This window comes from Sceloporus occidentalis, unplaced genomic scaffold (genome assembly GCF_023333645.1).
Source record: "Sceloporus occidentalis isolate IW3139 unplaced genomic scaffold, rSceOcc1.0.p SCAF_148, whole genome shotgun sequence".
NCBI classification, from domain to species: Eukaryota; Metazoa; Chordata; class Lepidosauria; order Squamata; family Phrynosomatidae; genus Sceloporus; species Sceloporus occidentalis.
Genome location: NW_028317128.1, coordinates 1,210,224 through 1,237,999, shown reverse-complemented (window position 1 = coordinate 1,237,999; position 27,776 = coordinate 1,210,224). Strand labels below are relative to the sequence as shown.

The 27,776-nt window shown below is 45.3% G+C and overlaps 2 protein-coding genes across 2 annotated transcripts; one reads left to right on the top strand and one right to left on the bottom strand.

The window, feature by feature from the left end:
* Nucleotides 1-2,368: 2,368 nt before the first annotated feature.
* LOC149280727 (kinetochore protein NDC80 homolog) lies at nucleotides 2,369-10,979 on the bottom strand. Its single transcript, XM_089500119.1, has 16 exons — nucleotides 10,891-10,979; nucleotides 10,677-10,763; nucleotides 10,389-10,512; nucleotides 9,597-9,769; nucleotides 9,321-9,423; nucleotides 9,143-9,226; nucleotides 8,363-8,456; nucleotides 7,685-7,791; nucleotides 7,281-7,425; nucleotides 6,827-7,032; nucleotides 6,305-6,457; nucleotides 5,614-5,703; nucleotides 5,106-5,198; nucleotides 3,522-3,652; nucleotides 3,012-3,114; nucleotides 2,369-2,506 (listed from the first exon to the last, which is right to left on the bottom strand). The coding sequence occupies exons 1-16, from the start codon at nucleotides 10,977-10,979 to the stop codon at nucleotides 2,369-2,371; spliced, it is 1,920 nt and encodes a 639-aa protein (XP_089356245.1).
* Nucleotides 10,980-12,251: 1,272 nt separating this feature from the next.
* LOC149280726 (transcription initiation factor TFIID subunit 13-like) lies at nucleotides 12,252-16,242 on the top strand. The gene is made up of 4 exons (XM_089500148.1): nucleotides 12,252-12,278; nucleotides 13,776-13,854; nucleotides 14,288-14,385; nucleotides 16,072-16,242. The coding sequence occupies exons 1-4, from the start codon at nucleotides 12,252-12,254 to the stop codon at nucleotides 16,240-16,242; spliced, it is 375 nt and encodes a 124-aa protein (XP_089356274.1).
* The last annotated feature ends 11,534 nt before the right edge of the window (nucleotides 16,243-27,776 follow it).

Genomic DNA, 27,776 nt, shown 5'->3' with positions numbered 1-27,776 from the left:
ACGGAGTCAAACGTAGCTCGTCTTACGTGTCTGCGGCAGGCTCGGATTAATCAGCAAAAATGGGCCGGACTGCTCCAGTCTGTCACTTTAGAACAGTGAACAGCCTCCCGGCAGAGGTGGTAGAGGCTCATATAGTGAGGGGATTTATTTCAGAAATTTTTTTAGCAGCGGCGGCACGGAAAAAGATCTTAAACAATGCGGGGCCGGCCCGGAGCCGCCAACGGCCGCTATATTCCAATACTAATTATACCGGGTATTACGTGTGGATTGGCTGGAGCATACCTGGCTGAAAAAACTATTTTTTTTTTTTACTATTCGGGGGAATTATATGAACTCCGTGGAGGCTGCGACCCCCGTCAGCCCTGGCTCCTGTCTCCTCCTACGGATTCAGCATAGTTTAGAAACGGCCCTTCCGGCCAGCACCGTGCCGTTCCGGGTCCGAAGGGCCCTTTCTAAAGTATTCTGAAGAGGAACGTCTCGGGGTCGCGTTACAACACGCAACCCCCGCGGCGAAACCGAGGCTGCCGGAGGGGTGAGAGGTAAGCAGGGGCAGGAGAGAGGAAGTAGGTAGGTGTATGTATGTATGTATGTATGCATGCATGCATGTTTGTACACGAGCGTGTATTTGTAAGCGGGGTGAGATGGAGTGCGTTAGTATGTGTGTGTGTTTACATATGTGTGCTAGAGTGTAGGTTGGAAAGGGTGGGGGGCAAAGAAAGCAAACACGTTTTTGGGGACAGGGATGGCACAGACAAGCTGCTTGGGACAAAGATGGCGCCGATAAGCTGCTTGGGGCAAAGATGGCGCATGTTGCTTGGTGAAGATGGGGGCCCCTGGGGTAATTTGGGCATCATGACCCTGTGGTTTCTCGTTGCACCCCTGTGTGTATTATATGGTAGACATATACTATTTATATATATATTTACTTCACAATGAGGTTATAATCACCCGGGTGTTGCTTCCTTAGTGTGATGTATTGGTGAATCTTCAATTTGTGGCAGAAAACAGACTTAAAGAAAGGAACTATAATATTAAAAGAAAACATGGACTCTTGCCGTAGGAAGGAGCAGTCCGCTCTGCTGCTCCTATGTCACGCAGCTTTATTTAGTAGCTCACATGGTTACTTTACTGATTAACAAAGACGACTCGAAGTGCGAGAGAACAGCCAGAGGCGGCTGGGTAAAAAAGTTTAATAACAAATATTTAAAAAATCAGCGTTATCCTCTTACAATCAGACTGGAAAAGGTGTAGGATTTGCTGCGATGTTTTGTGTTTAGTGGAACAGCAGCTGGAAATCTCTGAACCTTTACGCAGGAACATAGTATTTGCTTTTAGATTTATATATGAAGCTCATCTGATACACAATGAGAAATGCCCTCGAAGAGGTACAAAACAGAGGGGAACGGGCCGCACTCGGCCCCGGACCGGCCATAGGGCAAACACTCCGCGGGGTGGGTTTGATTCATGGGGTAGATGAGAGCCACACATTTACCATCAGCGGCAGCCATTAATATACACAACACACAGTGACACGCATCAATATACACAACACACATTAATACAGTGACACACACTGCTGTACACACCACCAGAAACACAAAACGCATGGTAACACACAAGAAACCCATGGTGACGCCACCAGAAAAGCAATTTGACACATACACTGCTGCACAAAGAACGCTATACACACACAATCAGTGACAGCGGCTGATACACACTGCAGAGCCACAAACAGTGACACCGAATGCTATACACACACCGCACAGAGCCAACAGTGACACACCACAGGAAATGCCCACAGACAGACAGACACACCAGTCCAAACACCACAACAAAGAGTGAAAAACACCAATACACCTCCCCCCCCGACCCTGCAGAGCCGCACAGGCAGAAGCCGACACACTTGTGATTTGGGATTAAAAGAGCTGGAGGGGTTAATTTATGACGTGGTTTATTTTAGATTGGTGGCGTAAGCTTTAAGGGTCGGATCTTTTCTTTGGGGATCGCGACACAAACGTTAACTGTAACACAACGGCATCCAAACACGTGTAACAGTAACCAGCTAGAACGCGGATCAGCAAGGATCGGGTTAAAGGGGCCGCTCATCGCATACGACAGCTGCAGCCCCTCTACATGTACAACGTGTCCCTTTTGGAAATGCATTTTCCCCCAAAAAGATAGTCTGTAGAGGAGCCGGCGGCCGTTTAGCAATAAAAAAAGACGGCCTTTTGTCTTCCCGCAGCAGATCGCTGGCGGTGCCGCAGAGGAGAGTCTCATCCCTCCCCATGCGCGGCTCCTTGAGACTGGCGGAAGACTTCAGAGGCCGCAGACAGTTCTACGTATAAAGGGAGGACGGCTGCGGCCGCGGCTAGTCTCCCGACTCCTTCAGGACCTGGACCTTCTTCTTGTATCTGGAGAGAAAATCTCGCAGGTCAGCCAGTAAGTCCTCCTTGCGGAACTCCTCGAACTCCCGCTCCACCTTCAGCCGCCGCTCCTCCAGGTGTTTCTGGAGGGGATTCGGGAATAAAAACGTTAAACAAAAGAATTCTGTACAGAGAAATGATTAAAGTTTAAACCCCCTTCTGCTGGATGGAGGGTCTGCGAATGCCCCGAACGGCCACCAATTCCTGCGCCAGACCCAGAGCGACAAATTATTAATTAACGTCTAAATTTCCTATTTTTCAATAAATGAAGCAGATCAGGCGACAGAAACACATTACAATAACATTTGTGTGTAACTAAAGCTAGAGGGGCCAGAGGCTTAACTGTAATGTAAAGAAGTTTTACTTTACTGAGAGGGTGGTAGATAAGCGGAAAAGCCTCCCAGCAGAAGTGGTAAGGGCTGTTACAATGAGGGTATTAAACATGCATGGGTTAGACATACGGCTCCTGAATCTAAGACAAGACCAACGGCTGATTAAGGTTTGAGTCTTTACAGAAGGAGAACCGAGCGATTAGACAGGGGCCGGATGGGGCCGATCTGCCTGTAACTTTGGTCAAAACGGGCTCACCTCTATCACCGCCACGTGATTAGCCACGGCGTTCACCACGCGCACCAGCTTACTTCCCACCTGCCTCATCTCTTCTTCCGTTTGATGCTCGACCAGCTGTAGTCTACGGGCAGAATAATAATCAGATTATAAATGTATATAAACACACACATATATATATATACATATATACACACACACACACACACACACACACACACCATACACACAGAATAATCTATAAATATATATATATATAAAATCTGTTTTGATTATTTTGTATGTGTATAAATATATATATAAATTATGTGTGTGTGTGTGTGTGTATATATATATATACACACACACATACATACACAAAATATATTTTTAAAAAAATATATACATGCACACACACAAAACGGATAGATTTTTTATGATCTGTTTGAAGCTGGGTCTTGGAGGATCCCGCGGGAGGTGAATCCCTCGTATTACGGACACCACGTGGACTATAAGCGGGAAGCCTGGCTTTTGGGTTTCCGTGATACTCACTCCTGCTGGACCTTTTGGAGCTCCTTCACTGCCTCGTCCATGCTTTTGTTGACCCCGGACTCGAGCAGCTGCCGGTGTTTCTCCAGCGACTCGATCTCGGAGGTCCATTTCTTCTCATCCTCCTCGGCTTCCTGAGAACAGACAGAGACCAGAGCAACGATAATCGAGACCAGAGCAACGATAATCGAGACCAGAGCAACGATAATAGAGACCAGAGCAACGATAATAGAGACCAGAGCAACGATAATCGAGACCAGAGCAAACGCCATGGATATTGTTCTTTAGTGTTACTACCAGGATTATATTATATGTATCATATACGATATAATCATTATACCGTATTTGCTCGATTATAAGACGACCCTGATTATAAGACGACCCCCCAAAATCTGAATATTAACTTAGGAAACAAAGGAAAAGCCTGAATATAAGACGACCCCAAAGGAAAAAAGTTTTACCAGTAAATGTTAATTCATGTAAACTATTTTTTTTAATAAAAGCTATGATTGAGAAAAAGATTTTTTTTGTTTTTATTTCTTGTATTTTCCAACCTGTCCCCCAGTTACGCACATCTGCCCCCAGGCTTGCCACTCCAATATGGCACTGTGGCCCATGATATGCCTTTTAACCCTCTATATGCCACTGTGCCCCATGGTATGCCTTTTGACCCCCTATGTGCCACTCTGCCTCCAGAAATGCCTTATACCCCTATATCCCATTCTGGCATTTAGGGGGTTAAAATGCATATTATGGGGCAGAGTGGCATATAGGGAGGTATAAGGCATTTCAGGAGGCAGAGTGCTCTATTAAATGCCCCCTTAACGCCACTCCAGAAATGCCCTATGCCCCCATTTAACACACACACCCTATACCCCCATTTAACTAACTAACTAACACACACACTCTCTCCCCCCCCTTCCCCCGCTCTCCCCCCTCTTACCGGTGCTTCCAGCCGGGGCAGCGGGTTGACGTCGCCTTCTGCTGCAGCCGGAAGGAGGTGGAGTTGGCAGCGGGGGTTTGTATGCGTCCGTCGCGTATACTTTCCCCGGCTGTCAGAGATCAGAGATCTCTGACAGTCGGGGAAGGTCTACGCGACGGACGCAGACAACCCCCGCTGCTAGCCACACCTCCTTCCGGCTGCAGCGGACGTTGTCTACGCGGATCGCGTAGACGTCAACCCGCTGCCCCGGCAATACAGCAGGAAGCACCGGTAAGTGTGTATGATGGGGGGGGGGGGGGGGTGAGACAGGAGGATCCAGGTCCCCTGCAGCGGTGCGGGGGATCTGGATCTTAGTCTCCTAATCAGACTCTATTTGAGGTCTGATTAGAAGACGACCCCGATTAGAAGACGAGGGGTATTTTTCAGAGCATTTGCTCTGAAAAAAACCGCGTCTTATAATCGAGCAAATACGGTAGTTCCATCAGCCATCGTGTCCACTGACGGAAACAGCCGTCGCTGGTCGTACGCTGCCACCAAAGCCACGTCGGACCCGACATCGTTCCTTGTCCTCGCATGGGATTTGCCACCAACACTTACCCTCTACCCACCACCCCTAGCTTATTACCCCTGTCCCCAAGTCTCACCTCCACTCTCTGCTGGTAATACTCATCCAGTTTCTGGGCCTCGTCCTTCTGGACCTTCACGTCATTTTTCTTTTCTGCTATGAGGGTATTGAGCTGAAGAAAGATGGGAAAGATTACGAATTGGAGACGGTTTAGGAAATCATTTCAGATGAAAGAATACGTTCTGCAAGAAGCATAACATTCCTACCAAGTGCCCCTGTTAAGTCTGACCAGTCCCTCTTTCGGCCTCAAATCCCTGTGTGTTTTTCCTCCCCAATGACCCTGGCTTCTCAGAATGTTTGCTGGGTATCATGGGATGCAGCAGCCTTGAAATCCCCAATAATGTGTATAGAAACAGCAAGAAATGGCTTTCTAACCTAATCGGCGTCCATTATTCTACCTCTAAATATCCCACTCAGTTACACAAATAGCCAGGAATAAGGCACAAAGTCCCAATAATGCCCAGACCCCGCCGCTGACCCCTATGCCAAGCCGCAGATCACAGGATGAGTCCCCAGCCCAGACCGACCTGCTCAATCATGTCCTCCACTCCCATCTTCTTATTCGCAGCGCTCGTTATCTGTCCTTCAGACTGAGACAAAATTTCTACGAGAGGAACCTTTAACATATTTAAAGGGTTAAACATCAGTGAAAATGCATAGATTTCAACACGGAGCGTGACACAGCGAGACGATTCAAACAAATTAACTCTTCTTACTAAAAGCTATTAACGTGTTCCAGAACATTGCCCCGCGAGGGGGCAAATACATGAGAGGGCAGCGTAGGACTGGCAGACGTGTGTGTGTGTCTCTTTTACTCCAGACTGCCCCCCTCCTCACATTGATTCTGCCCCAGCAGTGACCCACGGCAACCTCCTCACATTGATTTTGGCCCTCCAGCGGCCCCCTCCTCACATGGATTTTGGCCCTCCAGCGGCCCCCTCCTCACATGGATTTTGGCCCTCCAGCGGCCCCCTCCTCACATGGATTTTGGCCCTCCAGCGGCCCCCTCCTCACGTGGATTTTGGCCCTCCAGCGGCCCCCTCCTCACGTGGATTTTGGCCCTCCAGCGGCCCCCTCCTCACGTGGATTTTGGCCCTCCAGCGGCCCCCTCCTCACGTGGATTTTGGCCCTCCAGCGGCCCCCTCCTCACGTGGATTTTGGCCCTCCAGCGGCCCCCTCCTCACGTGGATTTTGGCCCTCCAGCGGCCCCCTCCTTACGTGGATTTTGTTCCGGCACTGGGCCAGGCTGCCCTGCTCGCTGTCCAGGTTACAGTGGATCTGAAAGTCGTGCCCATTGGCGTTCTCCGCGGAGGACGGGATCAGCCGCACCTTCCGGGCCAGCTTGTGAAACTCCGTCAGCTGCGTCTCCACCTTTACAGCAAAATAAATAGCGATTTAACTCAAAAACTTTCCATAACCGCTAACTTTCTTCCCAGCCTCCCTCTGTATAAAAACATTTAATTACACAACTCGTGCTTTTGCTTCGTTTGCCAATTAGCGTGATTGTTAGTATTTTACCCAACAGAAACCAGTAAGAGTGGCAGCCTGTGGCACAGCCAGCGTTATCTAATCAACTTCCCTTCTCCTCCGTCCTTACAAAGGCTGCCCGAGACGTACTTAGAGCGATTCTAATGCAATCAAAGGGGCCAATTTGGTTGCCACGGTGACGGCACCAGCATTGCTCTTTATGAAAGACGGCGAGCCATCGCCGGCGGCGACCGTGCCGGTGACATGACTTACAGACTCGCGGATCTTGGCGTATTTCAGCTCCTCGCTCCACAGGTGCTGCTTGTCCTCGTCCAGATCTTTGGTCAGTTTGCTTATCGCCTGCTGCAGCTCGTTCTCCTCGTACTTTATCCTCTCGATGTCGGCCACCGAGTACTTCTGGTTGTCCAGGATGTTCTTCAGACGAAGGTTCTCCTGCTTTATCGCTTCGCACTCCAGCTCTAGAGATTTCCAAAAAAAATAAAGATATATATATTGAAGAAATTCCCCAACATGATAAGCGAGGATATTAACCCTTTATCCTCTAAAGGAAGCCTTTTGTTCTCGAGCGTTATGAAGGTTTATAGCTCTCCTGTCTTTAAGATAAGGACGTTGGGTGGCACCAGTAGCCCCTATTTAGATCCCGCGCCGCGTCATGGACTTTTTTTTTGGGGGGGGGGGGGGGAGTCTTTGCCGTCAGGTCACCCACCTGCTGCCTCGAGCTCCTCAGAGATGCTGGCGACGCGCTGGGACAGCAACGTGGAATGCGACTCGATCTCCGTCAGATAATTCTGGTATTTTTGGATGTCCGCCTGCAGCGAGGCTTTCAGTTTCCTCATTGAGGCCAAACGATCCTAAAAAAACAAAGCGGTAACATATTTACTGACGGGGGGTAGATTTGCCCCCCGATGAAGCTCTTTCATGTTACCCCTTTAGCAGCAGGAAGAAGTCTTTATCCCCTTTTGGGAAGACGGAAGAAACCGTTTTTAAAACTGGCAAATAATCCGTGCAAAGCCCCAGCACACAAACTGTTAAAACTATTTAACGCAGGGTGAATATTCCTTAAAATGACTCCCCGATGGGATGAGCTGTAATGAACTTCTCAATACCAACCGGCTCGTTCTCCTTCTCTTTCTCCAGCCGCTCGATCTCCTCCATCAGTCTCTTGGACTCGGCCTGCATGGACTCCAGCTGGGACTCCTCCACGCTGTACGCGTCCTCTGCGGAGAGGGAGAGACGCGCAGGGTGAGGGACAGCTCGTGGATAATATAGGCTCGTATAATATAAATGATGGATCTGAATCTGCCTTCCATCCGAGCTGTAAAGCCGCCAGAGGTCTCTGATAAGGCGCGGCAAGAGCGGAAGCCGGGGCGCCGCTAGAGCCATCACGGCAATTTTGCGAACATTTAGCGGAAATACATAATAAATCAGAAGCCGCGTTGATATAAAGTGCTGCCGGCGCGATAACAGGTCAGTTATTAGGCGCTAGATAAGGCATGATCTGGAGACGCCAGGCTTCTTTGTCACCCGACTGATAATATAGTATTTACTGTACATCACGCTCGTAAATTAGTAGCGATTGTGACATAAACTTATAGCGTCACGAGGTTGGCCATCTGCAAGCGCCCGGCGTGTGAAACATCTCTCTCCCGTTCACATCCGACATCTCCGAAACTAAACGAGACATCCCGGGAAACATTAAAGCGCACGTGAACGCAGCACATTAAGAGTTAAATAGGTCCGTCTCCCACTCGCTTTAACTGCCTCTGATCAGACGTAACGTTTACTTACTGAGCCTGGAGCAGACGTCGCTGTCGATCTCATCGAAGGTGTCGCGTCCCTCCATAAACTGGTCATAGCAGCGCGTGGTGTACTCCAAGAACACCTGCAACCACACGGCAGCGATTCAGAACCGGAAAGCTAACCCTGGGGCAAAATTCACAGCAACGGATCCACGTTCAGTCTACACGGCATTCGACGGCGTACGTGGTGGATCTGCTCAGCTAGGGACTGGCGACTACAGCTAGAGGACCCGGGCTGTAACTGTTCGACCGGAAATCAGCCTCCCAGCAGAAGTGGTAGAGGCTGATACAGTGAGGGTACTAAAAATGCATGGGATAGACATACGGCTCCTGAATCTAAGACGAGACCAACGACTGATTAAGGTTTGAGTCTTTACAGCAGGAGAAACGGGTGACTAGACGGGGGCCGGATGGGGCCGATCTGCAAGGATATTCTATGTTTCTAGTTATGTCAGTAGCCCGCAGCGCATTTTCATTTTATTAAACCATACGAGAATAGATGGAGACGACAGAGCTGTTTTATCTGTATAACATAATAGAGGGAACAGTTCATTCTTTGTGTGAGTGGGACAGCACCTTTAAATGTTTTACAAAAAATACTAACCCCCCCCCCCCAAAAAAAACCACTGAAACGTCCCTTACTCTACAAGGCAGCGATATTACCTGCTTGCATATAGCATGACTGGGTAATCTCTGTACCCGGTGTCGGGGTGTGTGATAGATATATATATAAATCTATAGTGTGACTGAGTATATATAATATCTGTACCTGGTTAAAGTCGACCCCGTTCTCGCTCTGCTCTCCCGCTGGCTCCTCAAACACGTGGTCCTCTACGTGCAGCACGCAGCTTAGCTGACATGGACAGGAGGAGAAGGCGGTTAGCGATTCAAACATTCCCGCGGATCATAAATCCGAAGCAGCGGAGCGGAGGAAGGCAAACTCCTACCTTCACACAGTCTATGAGCCAGATTAAAGCGGCCACGATCTGGGGCCAAGTGTGAGGGGCCCCAACCGTGTACATGGAGCTCTTGGACAGGGCAAAGGGGTACCTGGGTAACGATAAAAACGAGATTCAGAACAGTCACCGTCTCCACGCAAAATACCACTATGGAGAAAACCGCAAACAAATATATAAAATACCCCAAAGCAGCGCCAGTAAAGTAAAGAGCGTCGTTCTCTACTTGATGCATGCGCTGCAGCTGTCTCCTTTAGATCCACTCACCCGAGTTCCTTAAAGAGCCGTGGAATCTCCTCCTCAAACTTGGAGTCGGGGATCTCATAATTTGGGCAAATAAAGCTGTATATAAAGGCAAAGATCTTCAAGAAGTCCTTGGTCGACGGACCCTGCAGAGACTTCACAGTAATCGTCTGCGAGTAGCCGTTTTCATTCAGAAACTACAAAGGAAACGAGGGGGAAAAAATTAGGGAATTTAAACGAGTATTTTGGGTGCCGTGCTCCCCGCGGCCGGGTTCAGTGAATGACAACACTAGAATGAACGTCGCATCAGCGGAAGCCGACGGCTAATAAGATGGAATTTCCCGATGAAGCTTTTTCACGTCACCCCTTTAAGCGGCAGGAAGAAGTCTTTCCTCCGACACCCGGCTAAACCGCATGATTTAAAGCTGCTGTCCCACCGGCTCTGCTAAAACTTTGATACCGATGAGAATTATAATCCTACCGAGCGGCCAACTCCTTCACAGAAACAGCTTCAGACATGTAAACGTTTGACTCGTTTGCAATTGTTGCCAGGAAAACTCAATTGCCACGTGGCGCAAAAGCTGGTTCCCGATAGGCTGTTGGCTTCTTGAAGCATCTTTATTTAATGCGATAATCACACCGTGGAAAGGTTTTAATAAATGAGGGATGCAGTTGAGTCTACGTGGAGCGATATACACTAAAGACAAACTGTGTTTTCATAGGACATGCATGACATCATCTTCAAACATGTGGATCGTTGTCATGCAATAAGAGCCACTGAACTCTGCTCAGTCATGCTTGAGATGGGGGTCTCACCTCACACAGCTGACGTATACATTGTTGGATGAAGGATTTGTCGTGCAGCGGTCTGGGGTCCTTGATTTTGTCGTTTCCCCCAAAAGCACCGTACTGACTGGTGCGCCCCGTCCCCGCGCTGGCCCTGCGGAAAAGGCAGACGTCTGCGGTATTAAAACCACTTCCCTTCTCTACCAAAGACGCAGAAATACATACGGCATTCTTTGGTTCGGCTGTTTGGAGAGGATCGCTCACCGCTACAGTTACAGTAAAAAGAAGCAAAGGGCCAACAATAGAACAAAAACGTACCTTTTCCCAAAAAAGCTGGTCTTCCGCTCAGACGCCCCGGAATGCGGCTTCGTCACGGACAGTTTGCCAAACCCGTGTCTGTCTTTGCTAGGAGCGCAAACATAAAACATGAGAGATACAGCGACCGTCAACGCACAGGTATAAAAGTAACGCAACCGAAACGCGAAGCCCCCCACACTGACAGGCACATAAACTCAATAGAATAGGAACCCACTTCTGGGGGGTGGTGAGCCCCATCCTGTTGCTGTCTTGCACCCGCAGGGGCAGGAGGGACTGGCGGTTACTGACCGAGCTTCTGCGCATGGTGCCTGAAAAGCAGAGAGGAAAGCAGATGATCAGCGGCGAGGAGAAAACGCTCAGACACGAGACGCTCTCATGTTTTCATCTTGATCCCGGTTCTCCGGCTTTTCCTTCCCTCCCTCGGTATATATTTTTTAATCAATGATTCTCCGATTGAGCCAAACTCAAGGTTTTTTTTTGGTTTTATTATTATTATCTTTTTTTTTTATAATGCTTTTATGGTTTTATACACCAAGAACTAAAACTTTTCAGGTTACGCGGGGTCACTTTAAACGCCATCTCAGGAGCAGGTGATACACATGACATCCTTACTGTGATTACACGCGTATCACAACACCGCTAACATGTAAAGCGATAAGGAGGAGGACAAAAGAGTACGCGTTTTTAAAAAAAAAAGGGAAAAAAAAGTAGTGTTTGATTACCTTACCCAAGAACAATAAACGTGTGTGTGTGTGTGTGTGTATCACATAATACAATGAATTAGAATGTCAACTCTAGTGACTAGTAGCGCACACCTATTAAAAGACAGCGTCTTCTCTCTGGCGCACACAGGGTTAAGGGCACATTCTTCGGCCCATGGGCGACCTACCCACTGACTCCCTGCCACCGGGACCCCCAGCCGGGACTTACCGCCGCTTGTCCGCCCTCGGCCCGTCACTCCGGCTCCACAAGAAATTTCAAATTCAGCGCCTAACGGTTGCAGCTCCCAGGACTAACAACGACACCATCTGCGTCATCACACTGCGCCGCGGAAAGGTCTTCTAGCAGTGTCCCTCTAGCGCTGGTTGGCGGAAGTACTACGCGCTTGGTTGGCAGAGGAGACTGACTTGTTTCAGCTGGTGTTTGGATAATTGAAATATAGACATAGAAATGACACGCGGTTCTTTTATCCTGGGAGCTTGTATAAGATCTCCCTGCAGCCTTACCGTGTAACCGGACAGAAATATGCATTTTAATAAGTTATCAAAGAATACACGCATTTTCTTTGGTGATTTCGCACGCAGGGCTTGCATGGGTTAATTTTGCTCCACCGAAATCTAAGCGCCGCCAGTTATTTCTCAGTAGAGTAGACCACTTGGCCTCCAATAAAATGGCCGGGATCGTGAATCTGTCTGTACGCAGGAAAAGTTGTGGTTTTGGTGTTTAGAACTCTTGCGTGAGTTAAGGAAAGCGCGTAATGTGATTGGCGCCAATGCCATATTAGTTCACCCGGAAGTATTACTTAAAGGCGGAAGTAACTGCTCTCATCGGTTTGTTGTGTAGAATTTGAGGAGAATGGCTGATGAGGATGAAGATCAGACCGTAAGCAGCTACGTTTGATTTATACACGTCATTGGGGACGGGCTTTGGTGGGGAGTCCGCGGGGGGCCGTGGGTGTAGGTCACGCGTGGTGGTCACTGCTTATTGTATGAGTTTGGCTACCTGTAAAGATTCCATGGCTACTTATACTTTATATAGCGTATACACAGACTAAGAGCAGCCATTTAAATCTGGGCACCTATATGTATTGCAAGCGTTATAGGCAAACTCACTGCTTTTGTATAGCGCCCGCAGATTCTGTAGCGCTGTTACAATCAGTGAAATAATTTAAAATCACACAATAACAAACTGGTACCAAAGGCGAAGAGGCCCTGCTCCCAGGAGCTTACAGTCTAGTCGGTGGTTGAGCGGAGGTGAGGATGGGTTGGTTGGGTCCGGGTGATCTGTAGAGGTTGTTGGTCGTTCAAATGGCTTCATTAGGATGCTGGCTGAGAGTGATGGGAGGGAAGGTTGTATGCTACTAGGCAAAGGTGTTTTTTTTTTTTTTTTTTCTTTAGTTTTTGAAAGTTGCGCACAGGGGAGGGAATTCTGCAGATGGGGTGCAGTGTGGGGCAAATCCTGAATATGGGGGTTGGAAGAGGTGATGACATCACTAAGGAAGTGCCTGCAGCACTCTGAGAAAGTAATCGGCCCCTTAGAGACTAAACCCGGTAATGCCACATCTAGCAGCAATAGCTGCAAACACTCCTGTAGTATTGACCAGTCTCCACCTGCACCGGGGAGGAATTCTGATGCAAAATTGGTTTCGCTCGGGGGGCATTTTGTGGATTTTTTTCCCAATCCAAACTTTTAACTTCTTGTTGGCCGGTAGTCCTTCTGTTGCGTTGTGATTGGTGAACAGAGTGTGCAGGTGGCTGGACGTTCGCGTGGGAATCTCGGACACAGAGCGGAATTTGTGGTGACCGGTGCAGCAAAGCGCCCCCCAAACCGCGGGGGTCTCTGCATTGCTGTTCCGCCGGGAATCAAGGTTTTTCTGATGCCTAATTAACCCTTTACCTGCGTTGGGGCGATAGAGCCCTGCGGGTCAATGGATCTTGCGTCCTTTGTGGCTTCCTTGATGATTTTACCTGTTTGGGATGACGGGCGCTCTTGTGAGGACCCGGTACTGTCTCGGCCCCTCCGTTGGATGGTATGGACAGCGGTTTAGCACTTCAGACAGCTCTGTAGCCCTTTCCAGACTTGTATCCATCAGCAGAACTTCATCCTGATCACAAGGGGTTAATAGGTTTATATTGGACAGGGTTCGCCCAAATCGGACCTGAGCGTTTGCCGAGGGTCTAATAAAGCCTTTCATTCAGTTGAGTTTACCCGGGCGGCAATAACACTTTTGCTGCATTTATTATTATTATTATTAGTTATTATTATTCTCGACCCATGACATGATTTATCTGAAATGATTGTGAATGATGCTTGCGGGTACTTGTTCCTCGTCTGCATGTCGCCGTGTAACGCGTCTTTAACTCTTTGTTTCTTGCGTAGTTTGAGGAAGAGAATGATGACGCAGCAGGCGGTGCGGAAGGAGGACCCGGACGACGGAAGAGGCTTTTCTCCAAAGAGCGTACGTTTCTGAGCTGCTTGGGTATAATGGGAGATGAACGTTAAACCATTCGCTCTGCTACCTTTTTAATAGTAATGGATATAAAGAATGCTCCCCGTTATCTTAATTGACATGTTGGGGCCCCGTGTCACATACACCATACATAGTCCTGGACTCTGACGCAAAGTCACCGCTGAAGTCTGAACTACGGGCAGACTGCGTGTCTTATCTGTCGTCCAATTTATTTTTCAAATCTATCTTTTTTGCCAACTTTATCAACAAGAAAGAAAAAAAATATTTATATAAATACTGTTAATATTTTCTTCCCCATACGGTGTTTTTAAGTTTTTATCGCCTTAGAACATATTCCTCAGTGAGGAACGTGGCTTCTCTTTCCACTAATGGCGGAAAATGTGGATATCTGTGCATTAACCCCTTCTGTGCTGTTCCCCAGTGAGATGCATGATGTACGGCTTTGGAGATGACCAGAATCCATACACCGAGTCGGTAGACATCCTGGAAGATCTAGTTATAGAGTTCATTACGGAGATGGTGAGTGACCTCGGCTCGTATTCGTTCTGACGCTTAGGGCGGCGCGTCTATAACCCGCAGAGATTCGATAATTAGATGCTGTGATCGGGCCATCGGCGTTCGCTCCGGCTGTACCTGACATAAGCGCGTGTGTGTGTGTGTGTTTCATTACATTCATTGATCCCCATTTATTGAATGTGAAGAACGCTCCTGACTTGTGACTCTAGAACGCATTGATTAAGTATCCTGTCTGTACAATGCGTGTTCTTCACTGGCCGCACTTATTATTGATTATGAGTTTGCCGGTCCCTACGCTAAATGTCATCTGTGCTTAAGTCTATAGCTATAAATTGAGGGAGAGATTCACTAAACAGTGAGTGATATTCTGCTAAGGTGTTATTTCATGGTGATTCTACTTGGCAGGAAGAAACCAAATAAAAGTATTCAAATTAAAAAAAAAAAGTTTTCCTAAATAACTTGCCTGTTGGGTAACTGAAGGCTGCTAAATAGAGACAAGACACCTCCCTATAAACGGATGAATCCACATCTGTGACCTCACTGTAATAAGAGGGAATACCTGTATCTGGCAGCCTTACCTCATACAGAAATTTGACAAGTTGGGAAGTAATGTCTCACACTAACGGGTAACTCGTTCGCGCCACTTAGGACGTAGTATTAAGTCATCTGTGTCTGGAAACCCACTAGGATGTAACAGGTAGGTCCTGAGTTTGTTGGATCTCTGGACTCTCCTCTGTCTGCAGAATCCGGCATCGTTGGCTTCCTAGGGACTGATCATTATACAGCACCGGTACACTGTTATACAAGCTATACCAGATCAAGCGATTGGCCGTCCCCTTCAGGTACATGTCATTGCTGACACCCGCCGGAAGGTCACTGGAGGACAGGAGAGACTGAGCAGCATCTTTCTAGACCCTGCTGGAATTGGATTTCTCCCCTGCTGGCTGATCACGTGTATTGCAATTGGGAAAGCGGGACTGTGGAACCCTGCTTGCTGATCAGTGTGATTAGCAAAGACAAATCGAATGAAATAAAATGTATGGGGAGCCCGGAGATGTCTCCGGCATCCAAAATGTATCCCCAAAAGGATCTCAATCCGCACTGAAGTGGGAACAGTGCAAATAATAAATACAATTAAAAATATCCCCCAATATGCCTTAGCCCCACAAGTAAATATTTAAATGTATAAAAAAATCATTGCCTCCGAACTGCCTAAGGCCAGTCGTATTAATAAATTGATAATGTAGCCTGTGACGTATAGATGTGACCCGCTTGAATCGTTACAGCAATACTTGTATAAAATGTTTTAAGTACATGCTGGTACAGTGATCTGTTCATTGTTAATGTACGTGACCAGATAAAGGATAACATCAATTAACCTCTAACCGAATAATAACCCCAAAAGTACCTAAAAATACCTGAAATAGTAGTCAATCTATACTATACATAGATATTTGTATTTGGTAAAATATGGATAGTTAAAATCCTTAACACGCCTGACTTTGCAGATTTGTTATCTGTCCCCCATGATGCCATTTTCTTGGTGATATATTTAAAAAAACATTTTTTAAGATAGTTTGGGAGTTAAAATAAAATTTATGTAATTTCTAATGGAAGCCTATGCGAGGTGCGGATTTAGTGTAATCAATAAGAATGTTCTGAATTTTTTTTTTCTTCTTCTCCACGTAGACCCACAAGGCCATGTCTATCGGACGCCAGGGCAGGGTGCAGGTAGAAGACATCGTCTTCCTCATACGGAAAGATCCTCGGAAATTCGCGAGAGTAAAGGACCTGCTGACGATGAACGAGGAGCTGAAGAGGGCAAGGAAAGCCTTCGACGAGGCCAACTATGGCTCCTGAGGACTACCTGATGTCATACAACCCCACACTGACTCGTCTGGGAGCAATAAACACACAGTGGGGGTTAACGGCCCCCAGCAAACCAGCTTCTTCATCCTGCTGGTTTTTGATTTGTTGGTATCTGACCCCTTTCTGCACGAATGGCTCAGGAATTGGGGTTTTTTGGCTTGGACCCCTAGGACGCCGTATGAGGCGCTCTCCCAGTTACTGACTCGTTCTCATGCATTCATATTGTATTTTATTTTTTTTTGTTCTTGTAAAATGTATTAAAAAAAAAAAAAAGTTTGAAATGTGTTTTGCGTGTTATCTTTGGTAGAATCTTGGAGTTCAGTTATTTAACCTAAAAAAAGAGCATGATAGGCAAGGTATGGTAAAAATTTCTAGCAAGTGTTAAGAGCTGACGCTTATTTTTGGGTGGGATCCAGCCCCCACGCGCATCGGACTTCTCTGTCGGAGCTGAGCTTAGGGTTACTGGCGTCTGGGTGCAAGACTCCACTGATGTGCTCACACGCCATGCGCTAACATGCACACGCTTACATTACATGTAGCTGGTGTTAGGAGCCGCTCACTACTTGCTACCAGGGGTCCTATAAAGCAGCTGAGTCCCTCGGTCATGGCGTGACTGGGTGTTGTGGGGGGGCACGTTTCAGATCTTTTCCTTTACGGCGGGGGGGGGCAAATTAAGCCAAATGTATCTCCCGCAGGGGGTGCAAATGTCACGCTAGACTCTCCGGTGGCCATTTGAGTGTTTGTAGGTGGCCTTGAAGTAAGTCCGGCGCTGTACATGCAGCTCATATACAGAAACACATCACGGAATGTAATGTTTTTATTTCCAGATCGTTTTGGGGTGACTTCCGCTGAACGCAGAGATACTGCTCTCTACCCGTAATTGTTTAATATATAGGTCTATTGGAGTCCGTTATACAAATAAGGCCCGTTAGCCTCAATAAAGGGGTTACTCATAAGCTTAACGAGCCCAAGTCCCAGCAAGAAGGGAGTACCATCATGGCGACTGGCATCTTCTTTCCCCGCCCGGGAGCAGAAAGATGGCGGCGGGTACGGAAGCCGCAGTGGGCAGGGCGCGCGCGTCATGCTGTGAGGGACTAGCCCTTACCAGAAGGCTCCATCGCACTCTGCGCATGTGCACTGCCTTCACACGCAGGACGGAATACCGGCGGCTGCGGCAGAACGGGCCCGAGACCGGCTAGAACGGCGGCGAGTGGGCACAGTGCGGGAAAAAGCACGGGGCACAAGCGGACATTGACACTTTTGGATAGTACACAGGCCGGGGAGCGAGCCAGGTAAGCGGCAGCCGCCACTGCGTCAGACCGGGGACCGGCAGCGGCCTGGGCGGCATGGCAGGGAGGGAGGGGTTAACTGCGGGGTGGCAAGGGTTAATCCGACATACTCTGTCAGAGCCTATATCTGTGTATACCGCCCGGGCTGTGATACGGCGTGACCTTTACTGTACAGCGCCGAATAGTCTGGGGGCTACTGCGGGCAATACTGGACAGCATAAATGTGTCTGGGGCAAGAGGGTATCCTGCCGGAGTCGTCATCATCATTAGACATTGCATTGACCCTTTGGGCATCTTCTCTATGTACACCTGCTCTGTGATAATGTATATTGTCAGTCATCTGTCACTGCACAGCACCGGGTATACAGCGGGCACAGGTTATCGTACATAGGGTTTAATATCTATATGTGCCATGTGTGCCGTTAGTGTATTATTATTAATAATAATAATGGTCATTTTAGTAGAAGGGGGGGGTAAGTACTTGGATGTCACATTATGTTTGGTGTGTGCTTCATGTGTACACAGTGCTGTATAGCACCGTGTATGCTGTGGGTACAGAATTATGTCCATATGTAATATGTCTTAATATTTTTATTGTTGATAATGACAGAATTATTAATTGAAGGTAAATCTTTGGTATTTGGTGTTATGTACGGTATATTGCGAGTTCTGTGTCAGTGTATACAGCACTGCGTAGCACCATGTACATTGGTGTTAGTAGCTATATGGGGGGTATGTGTGATTATTATTAATAATAATACGAGAATTAGAGGAAGGTAAATATCTGGTACAGAATTATTAGACTATATTTAGATTGTAAGCTCCTGTGCGCAGGGCCTCTCCTCACCTGTTGGTTCTGTAATTCGTATTGTTGTCCTGTCTACACATTGTACAGCGCTGTGGAGTATGAGGGCGATATATAAATAATAATAACACACATTGTACAGCGCTGCAGAGTATGACGGCGATATATAAATAATAATAACACACATTGTACAGCGCTGTGGAGTATGACGGCGATATATAAATAATAATAACACACATTGTACAGCGCTGCAGAGTATGACGGCGATATATAAATAATAATAACACACATTGTACAGCGCTGTGGAGTATGACGGCGATATATAAATAATAACAACACACATTGTACAGCGCTGCAGAGTATGACGGCGATATATAAATAATAATAATAACACACATTGTACAGCGCTGCGGAGTATGACGGCGATATATAAATAATAATAATAACACAAATTGTACTGCGCTGCGGAGTATTATGGCGATATATAAATAATAACACACATTGTACAGCGCTACGGAGTATGATGGCGATATATAAATAATAATAATAACACACATTGTACAGCGCTGCGGAGTATGACGGCGATATATAAATAATAATAATAACACACATTGTACAGCGCTACGAAGTATGATGGCGATATATAAATAATAACACACATTGTACAGCGCTACGGAGTATGATGGCGATATATAAATAATAATAACACACATTGTACAGCGCTGCGGAGTATGACGGCGATATATAAATAATAATAACACACATTGTACAGCGCTGCGGAGTATGACGGCGATATATAAATAATAATAACACACATTGTACAGCGCTGCGGAGTATGACGGCGATATATAAATAATAATAACACACATTGTACAGCGCTGCGGAGTATGACGGCGATATATAAATAATAATAACACACATTGTACAGCGCTGCGGAGTATGACGGAGATATATAAATAATAATAATAACACACATTGTACAGCGCTGCGGAGTATGATGGCGATATATAAATAATAATAATAACACACATTGTACAGCGCTGCGGAGTATGATGGCGATATATAAATAATAACACACATTGTACAGCGGTGCGGAGTATGACGGAGATATATAAATAATAATAACACATTGTACAGCGCTGCGGAGTATGATGGCGATATATAAATAATAACACATTGTACAGCGCTGCGGAGTATGATGGCGATATATAAATAATAACACATTGTACAGCGCTGCGGAGTATGCTGGCGCTATATAAAACAATAATAATACACATTGTACAGCGCTGTGGTCTTACGGAACATGACACCGTTATATAAAACAATAATGATAATACATTGTACAGCGCTACGGAATATGATAGTGCTATATATATATATAACAATAGTAGACGTAGGACTTAATATCTATATGTGATAATATTTCTACTGTCAATAACGATAGATTTATTAGAGGAAGGTAAATATTTGGGCAGCACCGTTATATACACCTGCTCTGTATTATGTATAGTGTTAGCTGTCGATATACACAGCACTGTAGAGCACCTTGTATACTGTGGGGGTGGAATTATACTGCATGGTTTTAATGTTTTCTACATATGGGGGATGTGCGCTGTTATTATTATTTATTTTATTTTTATCATTTTTATTATTAATGTTAGTAGTAGGAGGGAAATATTTGGGCATCACCGTTATATACACCTGCTCTGTATTATGTATAGTGCGAGCTGTCACTATACACAGCACTGTAGAGCACCTTGTATACTTTAGGTATAGGCGCATGTACATAGTTTTAATAGCTATATGTGGGGATTATGTTTATTCTATAATTATTATTATTAGTGCTGCAGTTATTAGTAGTGGGAGGTAAATATGTGGACATGACCTTTCCAGACACCTGCTCTGTTATTTATGTATAGTGTGAGCTGTATGTCACTGTACAGCACAGCGTATAGTATGGGTATATGATTATTATACACAGGTTTTTAGAGTTATATGCAGGATATGAGTGTTATTTTTATAATAAAGCTAGAATTGTTAGAAGTTAAGGGAATGTAAGTATTTGGGCATTAACTTGATATTTACATTTACACCTGCTCTGCGTCTAATCTATACTGAGTTACTATACAGCACAGCGTATTAAACTGTTACAGGAACATATATAATACAAAGGGTTTAATATTAAACTGTTATAGGAACATATATAATACAAAGGGTTTAATATTAAACTGTTATAGGAACATATATAATACAAAGGGTTTAATATTAAACCGTTACAGGAACATATATAATACAAAGGGTTTAATAATAAACTGTTACAGGAACATATATAATGCAAAGGGTTTAATATTAAACCGTTACAGGAACATATATAATACAAAGGGTTTAATATGAAATAGTTATAGGAACATATATAATACAAAGGGTTTAATATTAAACTGTTATAGGAACATATATAATGCAAAGGGTTTAATATGAAACCGTTAAAGGAACATATATAATACAAAGGGTTTAATATTAAACTGTTATAGGAACATATATAATACAAAGGGCTTAATATGAAATAGTTATAGGAACATATATAATACAAAGGGTTTAATATGAATCTGTTATAGGAACATATATAATACAAAGGGTTTAATATTAAACCGTTAAAGGAACATATATAATACAAAGGGTTTAATATTAAACCGTTAAAGGAACATATATAATACAAAGGGTTTAATATTAAACTGTTATAGGAACATATATAATGCAAAGGGTTTAATATTAAACCGTTAAAGGAACATATATAATACAAAGGGTTTAATATTAAACTGTTATAGGAACATATATAATACAAAGGGCTTAATATGAAATAGTTATAGGAACATATATAATACAAAGGGTTTAATATGAATCTGTTATAGGAACATATATAATACAAAGGGTTTAATATTAAACCGTTAAAGGAACATATATAATACAAAGGGTTTAATATTAAACCGTTAAAGGAACATATATAATACAAAGGGTTTAATATTAAACTGTTATAGGAACATATATAATACAAAGGGTTTAATATTAAACCGTTACAGGAACATATATAATACAAAGGGTTTAATAATAAACTGTTACAGGAACATATATAATGCAAAGGGTTTAATATTAAACCGTTACAGGAACATATATAATACAAAGGGTTTAATATGAAACCGTTACAGGAACATATATAATACAAAGGGTTTAATATGAAACCGTTATAGGAACATATATAATACAAAGGGTTTAATATTAAACCGTTACAGGAACATATATAATACAAAGGGTTTAATAATAAACTGTTACAGGAACATATATAATGCAAAGGGTTTAATATGAAACCGTTACAGGAACATATATAATACAAAGGGTTTAATATGAAACAGTTACAGGAACATATATAATACAAAGGGTTTAATATTAAACCGTTACAGGAACATATATAATACAAAGGGTTTAATATGAAATAGTTATAGGAACATATATAATACAAAGGGTTTAATATTAAACTGTTATAGGAACATATATAATGCAAAGGGTTTAATATTAAACTGTTATAGGAACATATATAATACAAAGGGTTTAATATTAAACTGTTATAGGAACATATATAATGCAAAGGGTTTAATATTAAACCGTTAAAGGAACATATATAATACAAAGGGTTTAATATTAAACTGTTATAGGAACATATATAATACAAAGGGCTTAATATGAAATAGTTATAGGAACATATATAATACAAAGGGTTTAATATGAATCTGTTATAGGAACATATATAATACAAAGGGTTTAATATTAAACCGTTAAAGGAACATATATAATACAAAGGGTTTAATATTAAACCGTTAAAGGAACATATATAATACAAAGGGTTTAATATTAAACCGTTATAGGAACATATATAATACAAAGGGTTTAATATTAAACTGTTATAGGAACATATATAATACAAAGGGTTTAATATTAAACTGTTATAGGAACATATATAATACAAAGGGTTTAATATTAAACTGTTATAGGAACATATATAATACAAAGGGTTAAATATGTGGGGTTTGTGTTGGTTATAGTATGAGAATTATCGTTATGTAAGTATTTAAATCTCCCCTCTCTATACGCTTGGCCCGTATGAAAGCGTTTCAGCCCCCGTATCCGCTTAGTATCCGGGTGCCTTCTGACAATTGCATTATTATTATTGTAAATATTGTTATTATTAATAATGTTGTTATTATTGTTGTTGTTGTTGTTATTTTGCACGCATGTATGGAGGGATTTCCACCCCAAATCATTTCCCTTGCAGAAGAGACACTTGGCTGAACACATCTCTGCTCAGGGTTGCGCATGTGCAGTGTACTCGCCGTCAGCCGGCTCCAGCTGACTGACAGCACTGTAGATATACATAGGTTATAATAGGCATGTGTGCTGTATGTGTATGGTTATTGCAGCGGAGGGTATCAGGAGTAGTGTATACAGGGCAGGGCTGGTAGGATTCAGTCTAGGTGGCAGGTCTAGGCGTGTGGTACACGTGCCATATGTGCAAAATCAGTCCTGTCCCGAACACACCTAAAGAAAGGAAATGCATAGCAAACCAATACAAGGAGCATAGAAAGGACCCAGACAAGCTGCCTGCAGACCTTGTCACTAAAGCTTTAAATCAGAGCTGTCAACCCAAAATATGATGTTTTGTGCGGACGTGTAGGATGTATATCACGGGGGGTAAGGGTGTACGGAGTAAGGATACGTCACTGTATAGGGAACATTATGCTCAAGCCCCGTGTAATACAGAGATGTATAATAGCGGTTCTGTTCTTCATTCCCGACGCTCTTTAAAGGGACGCTCTGACATCATCAAAGTGTGAAAGGGGCAGTTTACTGACCCTAGCAGCCCCACCATAGAATAATCCACATTAACCCTCTGTGGGGACTTTAAAAATAAATAAAAGCACGTACTTGAGCTAGAAGCTGCAGCTGCCCTCCTCCTCCATGGGGCAACAATCCTAGCCGCTGATTGGCTGCTTAAGGCAGGAAAGCACTGAAATCAGTAGGGATTCTTTCTGCCCCTGCTGATCGGGGGTCTAATAGCCCCCTGCCCGCAGCGTTCACCGAGCCTGCGCCGGAAGAGACTGGAATGAGTTTAACGCTTGCTGGGAGACCCTACGGCTGAAGGCATCTCATGCGTAGAAAGTACCCGGGGATCAGACGGAAGGGGCAAATGCGTTAACAGGGGAAGCAAGAACATTTAAAGGGACCTGTCAGCTGTCATGTGCTGCCGGGAGTGCCCCCTAAGGTGTTAAACACGTTATGTTATATACAGTGCAGTATTATATATATTATATCCCTGACCAGCGGAATAACTCGCTTGTTTTCTGTCTCGTGGATAAATATTTGAGGTCTCGGGGCTCTCAGACGCGCTGTCTGGGGGGAGGTTCAGCCAAACGGACTTTATTTTCTCTCTTCACACGCAAAGCCTTCTACGCGCCCCCCCTATTATTTTCAGCACTTTATTTCTGGGTCATTTTATTTTAATGAACAGCTATTCCCATAAACGCTAAGAATGTTAAAAGCAATGCCCCCCCCCCCCTGCTAGACAACACTGAGTGCATATTAACCTGCTGAAGACAAGGGGCTGCCGGGGGCCGGCGGTGGGAATCCGCGCATGAGCGGCAAATCTGATACAATAGAGCCACTTTGTATCGATGCTAAATGTAACCGCTGGTCCTTGGCAATATTTATGTGAAAAAGGAAGATAACAGCAAAAAACCCAAACGTCATTAATTTCAAAACTCCGCTTTACACTGTTATAGGGGCAGCGCGCACCCCTATCAGCGAGAGCGCCGCCAACAGCATCAGAGCGCCGCCAACAGCATCAGAGCGCCGCCAACAGCATCAGAGCGCCGCCAACAGCATCAGAGCAGCGCCATCGCTTTGCAGCGTCCGAGAGTGGAATTTAAAGGTAGTCATGGGGGGGGGGTTATCGTTTCTTGAGCCGAGGGCAGCCTCGCAGCTTAAACGTTACTGGAGAGAGTACTTCAGCTCATGCTGCAGCTGCCAAAAGGTCCCCAGAAGAACTGAAGAAAATAGTTACAGAAGGAGGCTGTCTGTACGAAGAAGTGTTTAACCGACGAGACCGTAGGGGAGAAGCATGGAGGGACAGGTTTACCCCGACGCTCCCATTCAGGGAATCCGAGGCGCTGGTAAGAGAAGTTACCCGTTGCGTTTCGCTCGCATCCAAGCGTTTGGAAAACCCGAGTGGAGACGTTTGTCCTTTTGGAAAAAAACCTCGGCGGTTGGTGTGTCGTGGTTGGCGATAACGGTGCTGCTCTTCCGCCGGGCATTACCGGGGTATGGCGGTAACGTATGGTCATAATATGATGCCTTTTGTTGGCTTTGGTTGAGGAGGCTGGGTTTGGTGGAAGTTGATGAAGATGATATTAAGGGGGTTTCGGCCCCCCCATGACCAAGAATACGAATCAAAACCGAACGCAAAGGCGAGCGACCCAAAAGTGAAGTCGCCCTCGGGAACCGAACGCGAAGGGCTTGGGCAAGAATTTCGATACGGTTGACGCAGTCAATGCCAAAAAAGTACGTAGGATGTTTTGAGAGCCTGCGTAACGCGTCGGGCTGAGCTGTCAGACATGCTGCCGCGTTTCAAGCCTCCACATAAGCCGCAGCCGTCGATGAACCTCGACCTTCAACACCGAGACGGGGCAGATAGAGGAAGGTACAGCCGCTAGTGACCTGCCTGCCCTGATGGGTGTTAAAAGATGACCCTCTTCCCCTCTCTCCTACCCCCCCGACCTCCGGCGACTCGGCCCAACACCCCCGCCACCTCTCAGCCTTCCGGTGTGCTCGCCGTCTTCCCGGTGTCTTTATCATATCATTCCTGCTTTAAGCATATGCTTGTGTTATTTTAGGGTTAATTGTTATGATTTTGGCTAAACAATGTTTTCCCGTATAAATGAACGGTAATTGCTCCCTCGCTTTACGCCTTTCAGGTTTTGGATAGCGGGGATATCTCTGTGTGGTTTTAAAGCGGCTGTTCCTCCAGAACGTTAAACCACAAAACCTCCGCAGATCACAGAAAAAAAAACACCAAGCTTTAAAAAGCTTTATTTTATTATTTTTTTTCTCCAGTTTCTACAGCAGCAACCTATCAAAAGCCTGCTTTTGTGTCACCTGACAATTGGGGATTTATGAATGAGGCAAAATTTAAATGTTTAAAGGACTATTTGTGAGACAGGTTCGGGCGTTCAGCTGGACTAGGAATGAGGATTCCGCTTTTACATTTTAAGTGGAACGGCCCCTTTAATATTAGGGAAGCAGAAACAGGAGCAAACTGCTGCCTGCGCGATATGAGAGGCTTTGTTTGTGCGAGTAATGCGAGCGGCCCCGGCACTGGCATGAAACCAGCTCATATTATCTGCGCCGTGCGGACCCGGGCAAATTACCAGCGAGGTACCGAGCGAGCTTTCATTTACTGCCTGCCGCTTGCCTGAATGTACAGTAGAAAACCTCTTAACTTTTTTTTTGCTTGCCTGCTTTACAAGCAATTCTTTTCCATGAGCCTCGACAAACCAGTGCCCGTAGGCCGGGGTTTTGTTATCCTGAATCCGGGACCTGACTCTTTCATGCAGGGACGTGGTGAAGCGGGTGCTGTGAGGCTCCCAGTGGGGTCACTTAATGCATGTTACGGGGCCCCGCTGGGTGCCTCACGGCGCTCGCCTCACCGCAACCCAGCAGAAAAAGCATAGGGTGCCGGATTACTGATGGCAGATGATAGGCAGCGGCGGGGCAGATCCCTGTATAGCATAGTGTCAGAGTCACTGTGTGTAAATGGATAGGGCCGGAGTCAGTGTGTGTATGGATAGTGCCGGAGTCAGTGTGTGTAAATGGATAGTGCCGGAGTCAGTGTGTGCGTGTATAATACTAGAGTCAGTGTGTGTAAATGGATAGTGCCGGAGTCAGTGTGTGTAAATGGATAGTGCCGGAGTCAGTGTGTGTAAATGGATAGTGCCGGAGTCAGTGTGTGTAAATGGATAGTGCCGGAGTCAGTGTGTGTAAATGGATAGTGCCGGAGTCAGTGTGTGTAAATGGATAGTGCCGGAGTCAGTGTGTGTAAATGGATAGTGCCGGAGTCAGTGTGTGTATGGATAGTGCTGGGTCAGTATGTCCGCTGTATTGTAGAGCCAGTTTCATTGTGTATGTGTGTACATGAGAGTAGGATGTTAGTGCGCGTGTGTTACTGTATGGTGTTAGCGTGTGTAAATGCATGTTAGTGTATGGCATGCCTCGACGACCCCAGCTGCCAGGAACATAGAAACATGATTGGGAAAGAAAAAAAAGAGCTGGCTTCTGGATCCAAACCTCACAGGCAGAACCTTCTGGCTGTTTTGGAAGCGGCTTTGAACAGATTGTTGATTTTCTCTCTGGTCCATCGTTGGGTTCCTTTGCAGAATGTGACTCGTGGGTCTCTTCCTGGCAGAGCCGATGGGACCAGCTGTCACACGGAGGACTTCAGCTTATTTACTCATCATGTGGTCGCCGGCGTTTTGTTCATTGTATCTGTGACGGTGAATCCCAGCCACGGTGCTCGGCGTTCCAAGGGGGCAGATTTTAGCCTCACGGTTTTTCCCGTAGCTCTTTTGGGCTCCCGGCGTGTAAACGTTAACCGGGTCCGCGTCCGGATTGAGTGCGCCGCGGGCTTTAAACAAACCGCTTAACTGCTTTAGTAAATGTGACGTGGAATCTGTTCTTGGATAATGTGGGTCTTCATTAACCATTTATAAGGTGATGCGCCAACCGGTTAATCCCAGGAGTTGGGGGCCGATGACGTACTTTTCCTTTTAAACTGCGTTTAATAAACGCCAATAATTTACTGCGATGTCAGCCTAGGACAACCAAGAAAGAAATTGTGTATATCCTTCGGTGTGAGTCTTTCTGACGCGCAATGTGATTGTTACCCGAGGGTGTTACACACGCAACCATTCAAAAGTTTGGGGTCACTTAGAAAGCTCCTCTTTTTAGAAAGAAAAGCACATTTTCCCCATTAAAATAACATAAAATGAATCAGAAATTCAGCGCAGACGGGGTTAATGTTGTAAATGACTATTGTAGCTTGAAACAGCTGATTTTTAATGGAATCTCTTCCCGGGCGTACAGAGACCCTTTATCACTCCCATCACTCCTGTGTTCCAATGGTCCTTTATCACTCCCATCACTCCTGTGTTCCAATGGCCCTTTATCACTCCCATCACTCCTATCACTCCTGTGTTCCAATGGCCCTTTATCACTCCCATCACTCCTGTGTTCCATTAAGGGGTTAAAGACTTTTAACTGTCCCTTATTACAACATTCAATATTATTATTATTTATTCATTTATATAGCGCCTTCATATACCACAGATAAC